The sequence below is a fragment of the Bombus vosnesenskii genome, unplaced genomic scaffold (assembly GCF_011952255.1).
Source record: "Bombus vosnesenskii isolate JDL3184/JDL3185 unplaced genomic scaffold, Bvos_JDL3184-5_v1.1 scf7180000013398, whole genome shotgun sequence".
Classification (NCBI taxonomy): Eukaryota; Metazoa; Arthropoda; class Insecta; order Hymenoptera; family Apidae; genus Bombus; species Bombus vosnesenskii.
Genome location: NW_022883023.1, coordinates 1,031,256 through 1,043,435, shown reverse-complemented (window position 1 = coordinate 1,043,435; position 12,180 = coordinate 1,031,256). Strand labels below are relative to the sequence as shown.

Below are 12,180 nucleotides of genomic sequence, written 5' to 3'. Positions count from 1 at the left end.
CGATGTAGTGTAAACAGGAATATTTGAAATCGAGAAATGGCTGCAACCGCGCAAAATATGTACACCCGCACAGATACGTTCATTGATAGCAGGAAAGAAAAAGGAAAAAAGAATATAGAAAGAAAGAAAAGAAAGAAAGGAAAAAAAAGCAAATGGTTATGATACGCTGGCGTATCGTTTTAATGTTTCTAAGAAGATTGCCGAATCCGTCTGCTTTTTTCTTTCTTTCTCCTATGAATGTACATGTACATGTATCAGCAATTGTATATTTTAACAAAGTATGCTCGTTTGGTAAATAAAGCTCAAGAGAAAAGAAACGAAACGAAATGTTAATAGAGAGGAAAGATGAGGGAGTTTGTTTGCTGACTGACTATATAACATTATTCTGATAGATTACTTGTATTTGTTTATAATATACCACGTAACAACAAGGAAAAATACTGAATTAAACGAGGACACCTTATTCGGTGTATCACACACAGGCACGAGTCAATCAACGTTTTCGCGACAGATTCTCTTGTTTATTGGCAAAATACGGTTTAATACTTGTCAGTGGTAAGTTTGCACGATCCCACTGGATCTGCTGGCCTGCTGGACGCAATCTTAATTCGCAATCGTTCGCGACTCATTCCTGAATCCACCGGCGACGATACATTGAATTTTCATCCTCTTCTCTTTCGCAGAACAAAATAACTGTATATTTGATAAAAATCTTCCGTAGAATGAAAAACGACGCATGCTACAAGTCATTGATGACGAAAAGGGAAAGAACTAATGAACGAAGTTGATCGTAGACCGAACAACCATTTATCGCTCGTGATACGTTACTACGCGATATAATGCGTTGTATCGCGTCAACCAAGAATGACAATATTCGCTTAATCTTCTTTTTCTCTTTCGCTTTCTCGAATTATATGATTTAAAAAAATATAGATGATTATGAAGGATGTATTTTTAACCGCGACATGATAGCGAAACGATAAAGTATCACAATAATAATTTTTGCAAGCGTCGGCTTTTACCAAAGATTTACGTTTTCCTGTTTCATATCTTATACCATGTATGTTCACGGTCATTTTAAATTGCATGTGCGCAGCACGGTAATATCACAAATGAACTTCAAATTCACAAAAACGATAATATCCACTGAAGTTTTTCTACACAGCTACCGTCGTCTTATCGCTTGATCGCTCAACTAATTACAAATCTACTTATCTTACGTTTAGATTTTCTATTAAAACGCACGAATACACAAGAAACAAATTATTGATAGAAGAAAAACGAAGGAAGAAAGTGTTTTCTCCTATTAATTTCTCCTCGATCAAAACGACGATAAAACGCAATCGTGACAACGTTTGCGAACTTTCATGAAATTACTATAATAAATATAGTATTCTTTTCATGTATAGACGCTATAAATTTTAGTAAATTAAATACTAAAGGAAAATCGTTGACTTTAAGCGATGATAATACACAGGCAGATACTAGAAAACTGGTATTGATATCTATCGGTGATGAGCAATCGTTATCGGATTAAATTGTATCAAAGTGTTTATCTAGGTGCGACGTAACCATTAGCTATGAATAAAAAATAAAGAGGAAGACAAATCATGAAGTGTCTACATATCAGCACTTTGGTGCGTAACAATTGTACACGCATACCCGTTCGCTCGTACGTATATATGTATACACAATTAACGCGTTTGTTGTATATGTAAAATACGTGTGCGTGAACTTGTGTACGTATGTACGTTTCTCTTTCTCATTTCATCTGTTTTTTTTTCTTTTTCTTCTTTTTCGTTTAAGACAAACTGACGTCATGGGGCACTATAAATACAAACATTATCTAATAGTAATTAAGTAATCCTAAAAATAAATATCTATCACAAAAGACTGGTTTACGATATAGGTGGCTTTTGCGGGTTACGGTAATTCCCAGTGTCAACATACTCTTATTATTTTACCCTTTCCTCGACGGCACTCAGTTACACACTAATTACGATGAGTCCTTACTTTTAAATATTTACAAATCTTACGTCATTAGTACTTTCTAGTTTACGTATCGCTCTTCTGACAAACGTTTTTATAATAAATACGACAATGATCGGGATCCTTGTCGCTTGTACCCCTATCGTACACCACGACATTAATGTTCATGACACACGAGGATTGACAAATTGCACATTTGCTGTAGCAAATAGTTTGTTATCAAACGGCTGAAACAACGTTCGATCGCTTGCGATTTTTCAATCGTTCTTTTGCACATGGTAAAGAAGAACGTTTATGCACGGACTGCGACGAACCGTTCATGATGAAGACATATTTGAAATTTCTGTTTTTTAAACGGCGCAGTCTTTGTTCTCCAAGACCTGTCGTTCATGATTCGTGTATCGTAACAACGGTGCTCCTACATTCACCACGGCACTTGTTTCTTCCTCATTGTTCACTGAACATGTAACGATCTCTTCTACAAATAGAAGTAGCCAAATTTCAAGATAAAAAGGAACAGAAGACGAGAATAAAATGAAAGATGAAACGGAACAAATGACAAAAATATTTGTACGTACCGGGTAAACATAATTGTAACTGATCGCTACTAGGGTTGGTACTGTCTCCTGTACCGCTGTCTTTACTATGCTGCGAACTCGTTTCCAAATATATATGTGTTTGCGTGTCCGCTACCGTAGCTGCTATAGCTGACGACGGTTGTGAATTTCTAGTCTGAGTAAGAGCATTCAACCGTCTTCTAGTTTGATAGATTATAACCACCCATACTATCGATGTACCAACAGCGCAACATACAACGGTGATTATTATCAAACCTAGTATATCATCCTCGTTTACCGACATAGGATTAGGAGTTGATATCGGAGCTGCAACACGTACAATATTTTTTTATTAGATTTTATTCCAAATTTGAAAGAAAGATCTAATTCACTGAAGATCTCTTACCTGGTTTCACTGTAAGGTGAGATGCACCAACGACACTACCCAATGAATTGCTCATTTCACATTCATAACTGCCAGCGTCGCTAATTTTAGTGTCGACGATTATCAGTAGTTGGTCTTCAGCTGTAAAGAAATGTCGCTCGGTCGCCTGCAGAGGATTTCCATTCTTACGCCATGATAACTTTGGTCTGGGCATACCGCTTGCCATGCACTCCAATACGATCGAACCACCCATTGTCACTTCTTTGTTTTCCATTGGTTTTACGAATGATGGCGTTTCTTTTGGAAGAAAAAGTTAGATATCATAAATCCGATTGAATTTTGCCTACATTAAGTAATTGTAACTGTATTGTGTAAAAGCACATGACACTTACCCAGTATCGTAAGAGTAGCATTCGCGACGATTAAACCAGCAAGATTTTGCGCAGTGCACGAGTAAATGCCACTATCCGCTGTTTTCACGTCGACGATGAATAGTACATCGTCAGTAGGCATCATGTGCATTCTTCTCTCTCTTGCCGCTGGAAAGTCGTTACCACCATCTTTTTGCCACGCTATTTGCGGCGATGGATGCCCATCCGCGGAACACTCGAGTCGAGCAGTGCTTCCAGCGATTACACGTATATCGTGCGGAATTTTCGAAAATGATGGATAAACTACAACGAGGATAAAACATTTTATACTTACATTTGACAGTTTCATATTAGGAACTTACTTAACTTATTTAAAATGAAAACTTACTTAAAATGCTTATTTTTGCTTTTGTGGAATATGTCGTTCCGTATGTGTTGGTTACCATACATTGATATTTCCCAGCATTCGCGTGTGTAACATTAGTAAAATGTAAAATGGAAGATGCCTCTGTTACACCGTTTTCCATAGAATCGGTGTTTATTTGCAGATTAACATCATCCATTTCAACGTTATCATGCTTCCAGGTAAAATGTAGTGGTGCATTGGCAGTACTCGTTGCTCGGCAAACTAGCGTCACGTTATCTCCTTTAATGCCCATTTGACTTTTAGGTTCTTCAATAATCCTTGGCTTTGGATATTCATCTAAATATCACACAAAATCTCGTTAATAGTTACTAGTTTATGGTAAAGTTACGTATGAATTCTAACTTAGAATATAATATACTAACCACATGTAAAATTCTTATGATGAAGCTGAGTCAACGACATTCCTTGTAGCCAATGTGGAAACCCGCAATAAACTTCCGCATCACTGTAACTGTGCTCACGTAACCACATACTTAACCATTGCAGGCCACAGTCACAAACTAAAGCTCCTGTGCATGTAAAGAAAACATGATAATTGCGTGCGAATACTTTGAGTACCTCGTTTCGATTTAAATCGTATCACAAAAGAACACGTTTCACATTCGTACTTACTTGTATTCATTCTCAGTTTTGTTAGGCTAGTCATTGAAACGAATGCATTTTCTTGAATGCTCGTTACATTGTTTCCGCTTAAATCCAGTTCAGTTACGCTACTTAGTCCGGTAAATGCATTTTTGTTTACCGACTTTATTCTATTGTGCGCCAATCCTAGTTTCCATAGTTGTCCAAGTGGATCAAAGGCACCGTTTATATCTTCCACCATGTATGAAATTTTATTGAAGTTTAGTTCCCTTTAATAAAAAGATAGTTATTGAAAGTTTCACAAGGTCTCATATCATTACAGTGTATTATGTTATACTATACTATACGTACAATATCTGCAAATTAGGAGTTGAAGCAAATGCACCATCCGAAATATAGGTAATTTGATTGTGATCCAGTTTGAGCTTTTCTAATTTTTCCAAAAATTCAAAAGTATCTCGTTCAATGCTCTTCATTTCGTTATGCGACAGATCCCTGCAATCAAATTCTCGATTATAATCGAATACACTATGTGTTAATTAACATTACAAATTCCAGAATGTCTTATTGTATATTATATGTATTACGGGATAAAAATATTACTAACAACTCCACAATTTCTTTGCATCTATCCCATGCTTGTATTTCAATGGTGCTTATTCGATTGTGCGACAACGTTAACTTTTGTAAATGCTCTAATCCGAAAAGGCCTCCTTTTCTCACAACGGTTAACATGTTAAAGTCAAGTTGCAGGATCGTCAAATTTTCGAGTGGCCAGAACGCACCATCATGTAACGTTTCAATCTTGTTTCTCTTCAAACGTAATTCTTTCAAATTTTTTAAACCTGTAAGACTAAGTCCTTGGATCGTTTGCAATTCGTTTTTATTTATTTCTCTACAAAAGGAATATCGTGCTTTTATCATCATCGTAAACACAAGTAATAATAAACGACAAAAGATCATACGAAACAATTTCTTACAATATACGCAATTTTTTCAAATTCGTAAAGAGATCTTTCAGCTGCGTCAAATGATTTTTATTCAAACGCAATTCTTCCAACGAAGTTAGATTATCTAAACTTCCGTTTTCAATTATCCTTATTTGATTCATGTTCAAATTTCTGTAAGAAAATAGAAAATACGAAAGTTTTCGTAATTATCGTTATGAAACAACAACGTATCATAAGTTATACAAATAAATAGTAACCAATACATACAAATGTGTAAGGCAATTAGGAGCAAGAAAGGATCCATTCCGAATAACACTTATTTTATTTCCACTCATATCCAAATTTTGAAGTAGCTGCAGAGTAAGTAATGCAGTTCCATTTATATCAGTGATAGAATTATGAGCTCTACAAAAACAGAATATTATTTTCTTCTGTGTTAAAAATAATAGTTTTATGTATACACTATACAATAGTATCTAATTGATATACTCACAATGCAAGGTGTGTTATGTTTTTAACAAAAAACATATCTGGTACCTCCGTTAATTGATTTTTATTTATTTTAAGCCCTTGCAAATGTGTATCTTCTGGTAGAATGATTGTAAAATTGTCTCCAAATTTATTGGCGCTAAGGTCTCTAAAATAATTATCAAATAAAACATCAATTACAATTAATAAAACATTCTTGCTTCAAAATATATTTGTGATTGAAATAATATTTTAAAGGTATTTATAAAAGATACTCACAATTCCTTTAATTTAGTTAAATGTAATAATACATCAGGCTCCAAGCTAGCTATGTTGTTCTCTCTTAACTCTCTACAAAGGAAAACAATAATCTTGATTTTAATTTCTTTCTTCACTTTTTTTTATTTTACTTCTAATAGAAAATATTTTATACTTAATATATATATATGTATATATATATATATATCATCTTTTGTTCTTCATAATGCCAAGCATAATATCTATAAATACAATTATACGTAGCAGATAATATAAGTGGTCTTAAGACAATTTAAGATAAGGATTTTTCCACTTCGATCTTGATCTCCTTGACTCTAAACACCATGTAGTCTCAAACGATTTATGTCAGTACATACTGCTATATATAGTTAAAAATCCTTGCCAGCATATTTGGGAACAAAAACCTGTTTTCAATGTAAAATCTTCCCATGTTTGGAATACAATTACACACGTGTCTTGCCTGTACTATTTTGATTTATTTATAATTTAAAGAATAAAGACTATTTAGATAAATATTAAAATACTCTAGTATAAATTAATTGTTTAACAAATATTAAACTAAAATAACTATTTAAATAAAAAATTAGCCACTTCTTATTATTGCTAGCCTATCTTACCTTACTCAATGAACTATTCTGTACACAATCTTATTAAAGAATGGAATCATATACTATATCTATACTATATATTACTATACTATATGTTATATTTTTAGATTTATTTATGTTACACATAAGTTCATAATAAGAATATAAAGAATATGATATATAAAAATACAATGAGAGTAATAAAAATATTTGAGAAAACAACAAATTAACAAGATGTCATGAAAAGTATTTGTTTTCGTTTAGTTAATGAAGCCAATGTTATTATTGTGTACATTAACGTTTTTGTTAGAAATTCATGGTACGCTATCTTATCTGGTTAGATCATGTTACACTGGGTATATGTAGTTACCCGTTTAAATTTTGGCGATAATTGTTATAACGTGACGTTATAACGATTGGAACAGAATGAAATTAAGAAAAATGAACTTATATGATTTCTAAATGACAATCAGCGTTAAGACGAAGAAGTGGAACATAGTAGCATCTCGGTAAATTTTCGGAAACGAATCAAATGAAACAATCCGTGAAAGACAAGACGGCGTGGCGTCATGATGATGCACGTTCTTCTTGATAGAATAACGAGCGATTATTTACTTACAAGATCTCTGTCCATGGTGGTAGCCCGCTGGGTGCTCCGATCAATTGTAAGCTACTGCAGTCCACTACATTCCCAAGGCACGAACACTCAACGGGACACTGATTACCCTTGGTACTATCGTACGATATCCTGTCGGCTTTTGTAAAGTTCGATGGTGTTACGAGTAACACCGACAATGTAACAACCATCCATTTGTATCTCCACACAAGTCGATGTTGAAGAAAAACTTGTTCCGAATTCGACATCGTATGCACCGTTGTATCGTTCCGCTTAAAATTTATTTCGTAATTGTACATCGCGCGTCAATGATTTTCTCCATAGCGGCTTGCGGAATAACAATGGCATTTCCCGTAAAACCATCACCGTAATAATAAAAATGCCTACGTCCTATCGATTAAAAACAAACTTGTCTCTCAAAAACGCTTCAACCCACACACCATGATGACGCCCACGGACCGATGCGAGACTCCCTCACTGATTGCGCGATGCCATTCTCTCTCTTTCTCCTTCGTGTATCCATCTACTTCTTTGCAACGTTCCAACCTTTATATCACTAGAATTTTAGTTCCTAGCTAGTAACATATTCTATGTTTGATAGCATCGGACAGCATATATATACATATATACATACAGATGCAGATTTAGAAGTATGTATCAAGAAGTGGTAATGAAAATTTACTTTTACGTTTTTCATTAATGGAGCTCTTACTGTATGCGAACGGTACCACAAATGTTATAAAAATGAATTGTTGACAGTCTATGTTCTTTCACTTGATGAAAGAATGTATTTAACACTTCTAGCGCCACCAAAGTAAATTTTTAGAAACTATTTAAATATTTAATAGTAAGATATATGAAACGTAAGAATTTATTTATTTTCAGCATAAACATATTCTGAATCTTTCGTTCATTTATTTCAGTGTTTTGTCCACTACATTTTAACTAATATGAAAATTCTCGTAGGATGAATTTCTGAGTTATTATCAAAATAGCATATCTATCTAAAGTAAGGATAGGTATTGTTGAAAAAATCGTCAGCTGTTACTAAATATTTATATTATTATTATTCAATTTCTATCTGAATATTTATATCTTGTCAGTAAATCACTATTTCACAGCATCGCTTACTTTTCTTCCAAACAAATCATTAACATTACACATGAAGCTTTCATAAAACATTAAAATATTTTCGTCCAAGTAGGAAACGTATGTATATATACTATATGTACGTATATGTACTCTTAAAAGAATATATACATTTATATTCTATGTATGAAATCGACCGATTCGTCCAATTTCTAGTAACGTTATGGGCTGGAAAACCATCATAACTGTTGCAGTTTTTTTATTCTTACGAAAATTTTATTTATGGGCTTTAAGTCCATGTAGAAATCTAAGTTAAATCGTGCAGCCTTTTGTTTAAGTTACGATTATATCGAACTGGAATAGATTGAGTTTAAACTGTTATACCAACTACGTTCCTCCATTTGAAATCGAAATTGTGTTTTGAATTTTATAATGCTATTCAACAAAATCTCCCAAATTGTATATTCTTTATGAATACTTTTATAAAAATAAAGAATGAGTTTCTTATACGTAGATACCTACTGCGATACACGATTATTGTTACTACTAGTAAGAAAACGCAACGGAAAAATATTCAAGTAAGACGTGTTTAATTACTGCATTGAATGAGACTTTGATAATTGCGTTGCTACTGCTTATGACGAAAGCACCAACGAAACAATACGTATAATGGTCGTTACGGTCGTATAAAAATTTTGCCGATAAGGCCATTAGGGTTAATAAATCTAAACTTTTAAATAATTTGAATGCAGTGTAACTATGTGTATATAAAAAGTACATATAAATGATACTCGATAGATACTAGTATAAATATAAAATCCAACCAGCCTGTTTCCTTCTGTGAAGTAACTCGGAATATAAATAAGAGACACGAAATACCAATACCTTTGCTTTACAATTTCTTCGATTATAATATGTACTATTTTCAGAAGAAAGATTATTCATAATCTAAGGCCAGGTCACATGAAAATAAGAGGCATTATATTTAAAAACAATAAGATTAACTTTATATGCCACAAGATATATTCCGAAAATAGGTTTTTAGTATTTGGAAACATGAAACCATCATAAATATGGTTGAAAATATACATAGTACGATATTTTTTGTGATACATAATATTACTTATGATATTCACAATGCATACAATTGGCTATAACTACTCGACCAAATCACCAAAGTCAAGTAGATGCTATTCTTCCTTCAACTGAAAGTATTTTTAACAAGATCTCACATCTTCGGTTGCTCCGTAAATTCGAGCATTAGATAGTGTATCTTTTGCAGCCATATGAAAGAAAAGCTACTCTTTAGATTTAGCAGAAAATTAACAACTATGGCGATTGCTTTCTGATCGTAAATACACTTTACTTCTTATCAATGATCCATGTGTAGAACATTACCCTGTAAGAGGGAATGACCTATGTAGAAGACATTTGAAACTTTTTATAATACAAGTATTATTATTACTTAGCATACGAGCAGGTATGGTGGATACAATGGCAAATATGATCGACCATTAACAAGAAAAGGTCCCTTTGCTAATTAGAAGCCATTATACGTGGTAATAAAATTAATGGTTCTTCTTTCAATTTTTCTGTTCAGCAATAATATTGTTTGATTACCGATTAGCTATTTATTCCATTTCCCATCTTCATGGTGTTAAGTGGTTGGATGGTACGAACTAATCAATGCTGCATCTACTGGTTCCATGCACGATGGACAAGTCAAGGAACGTAGCAACCAGTCGTCGATACATACAGCATGATAAGTGTGCATACAAGGTAAATAACGCACTTCCTCTCCCACTTGAAGCTCCATCATACATATCACGCATTCTCCCTTTTTAGTTCCGTCATATTCTCTCATAGGCAAGTGTTGGATAAGTCCAATGCGCTTTGCTATTCTAACTTGTTGTTCTTCTTCGCTACCTGGTCCTAGATTAACACCGATGCCAATTCGTTGAAGATGAAGTTCCCTTGTGAAAACTGGTGCATAGGAAAAGGTAACTGCCTCCTACAGAATCAAGCATTAGTAAGTTTCATTAGAGTATACTAAGCAAATTTTTTTATCATTGATATATCTTATTAACTTCTTGAGAAATGAAAATTTAGCTAGATATCGTCTTATTTGACAAAAATAGATTATTATTATAATCGTTTGTATATCTTGATAGCATTTTTACAAAAAATATTTTCATCGTTAAAAATACACAAATGAAATCAAAGAAATGGAGTAGAGACACAGTAGGTACGATTAATGTAACGATAAACACCATTCGGATAATGGAATCACGGTTGGTCGAAATATAGGAAGAAATGAAATTACATTGTTAGGTATTGGAGGTCCAAGGCCTTCTTGCAAAGAACCGCTAGTTAACGTAGGAGGATCAGTATTGTTACTCAGCAAAGTGGTATTATCCTGGTGGCCGCTTCCAGAACGTTTCAAACAATTCCCCATTTTGAAGGAACGTCAACTCTAGCTTTGCGTTTCTCGGGCAACGTGGTTCGGTTCGTCAATCCCAACGTCGTGATTAAACGATCGCGATAACTTCGACGTGGGATATTCCGAAACTTGTCCCCATCATAAATTGCTTGTTTTTCCGCCGATACACTTAACAAAGCCCGTTTCGGCCTTCGAACGGATGACACTTTGTGTCTCGATTGAAAATTTCACGTACGAATCTTTACTATCAAAACATCTTCAACCGTCACATACCCGTACCACAGCTGAGCGCCCGACGTATCCAACAAAACGTGACGAGAAAAAAAAACGGGCCAGTTAGTCACAGGTTGTGAAAAAAACACTTTTCACATCCCCCACGCGACGTTCTTCAAACGTTTAGTACACACCACCGCTTTCATCTTACTGCGTAGAAAATACCTCGCTGTGATTCGTCGTTACAACCGTGTCGCATTTTCCAACCTCCAATCACCGAAAAACGATTCCGTGTGATACGAAGAGTTTGCAAAAGATTACGTACGTTCCGTTCAGAAGACACTCGGCAACTAACATGCGATTGGTTCGAAACCAACACCGACATATCGTGAAACAACGTGTTTACACTGTGCCTTTAATTTAAATTTTTGAATTCGAAGCGATTCGCGAAAAATGTCGATAAACATGCTTTTCCATTCGATTTGTTTCCCATTTTTTAAAATACTTTCAAAAGATGGGGTTATTATAATAAGAATGGATCGGTAAATGTGAATAATGAATTTGAAAAAATAATTTATCGGTAGAATGACTGTGGTATGTTCCCGCGTACGGATAGCGTGAGATTAAATACATATGTACAAATGCTGTTTGATTGATACTGTACATTTATTTACGTTCATTTTTGTTACTGTTTCTTTATTTGCGATATTTTCTGTGTAATTTGACGTTATATCGATATTCCTCCAATTTAAAGAAGAATGCGGAAGTTGCAAAAACTCTCGATGTTTATGCGAGAATTTATCATACCATGCACTTTATTATGCACTTCTGATCTTTGTGACTTTGTCCTATTGATCTTGAACGATTCCTCGTTTCTTTCGATGATATGCGGGAATACGTAATATTTAAAACTATACCACATAAGCATTCATTTCAGCAAATACGATTTCTTTGCTCTCCATTGTGAAATCTTTAGTTAAACTTCAACGACGATAACAGAGCGGCGTCGATGCGTTGATCGATAACTTTATAAAATGGTACGGTTCATCAAACCGAATCTGTTTCGAAGCAAGGGGCACATTAAATTTGAAAAGCAACAAGAGAAAAGCAACGATGTAATTATCGTTAACGCATTATAACAGACAAAAATGTGCCGATACTTTGTTAACGTTTCTGAACGAAATAGAAAGAAAATATGCTATAAGTACGTATGGTCAGTGATCAGAG

General features: G+C 34.2%; 2 protein-coding genes across 3 annotated transcripts; both read right to left on the bottom strand.

Moving 5' to 3' along the window:
• Window positions 1-383: 383 nt before the first annotated feature.
• Window positions 384-7,778, bottom strand: LOC117237733 (leucine-rich repeats and immunoglobulin-like domains protein 3). The gene is made up of 14 exons (XM_033502030.1): window positions 7,215-7,778; window positions 6,009-6,080; window positions 5,755-5,898; window positions 5,529-5,666; window positions 5,292-5,432; window positions 4,919-5,206; window positions 4,663-4,806; window positions 4,342-4,580; window positions 4,092-4,238; window positions 3,691-4,005; window positions 3,324-3,605; window positions 2,953-3,228; window positions 2,568-2,873; window positions 384-2,467 (listed from the first exon to the last, which is right to left on the bottom strand). Exons 1-14 carry the CDS (start codon window positions 7,508-7,510, stop codon window positions 2,340-2,342), a joined length of 2,916 nt encoding a protein of 971 aa, XP_033357921.1. The 5' UTR covers window positions 7,511-7,778; the 3' UTR covers window positions 384-2,339.
• A 475-nt stretch (window positions 7,779-8,253) lies between these two features.
• LOC117237736 (RING finger protein 11) lies at window positions 8,254-11,229 on the bottom strand. Of its 2 annotated transcripts, XM_033502037.1 has the most exons (3): window positions 10,624-11,229; window positions 9,921-10,311; window positions 8,254-9,699 (listed from the first exon to the last, which is right to left on the bottom strand). In XM_033502037.1, the coding sequence occupies exons 1-2, from the start codon at window positions 10,753-10,755 to the stop codon at window positions 9,958-9,960; spliced, it is 486 nt and encodes a 161-aa protein (XP_033357928.1). In that variant the 5' UTR covers window positions 10,756-11,229; the 3' UTR covers window positions 8,254-9,699; window positions 9,921-9,957. The 2 variants fall into 2 exon arrangements, with proteins under 2 accessions (XP_033357928.1, XP_033357926.1); XM_033502035.1 differs by having other exon boundaries at window positions 8,254-10,311; window positions 10,624-11,228.
• Between the last annotated feature and the right edge of the window lie 951 nt (window positions 11,230-12,180).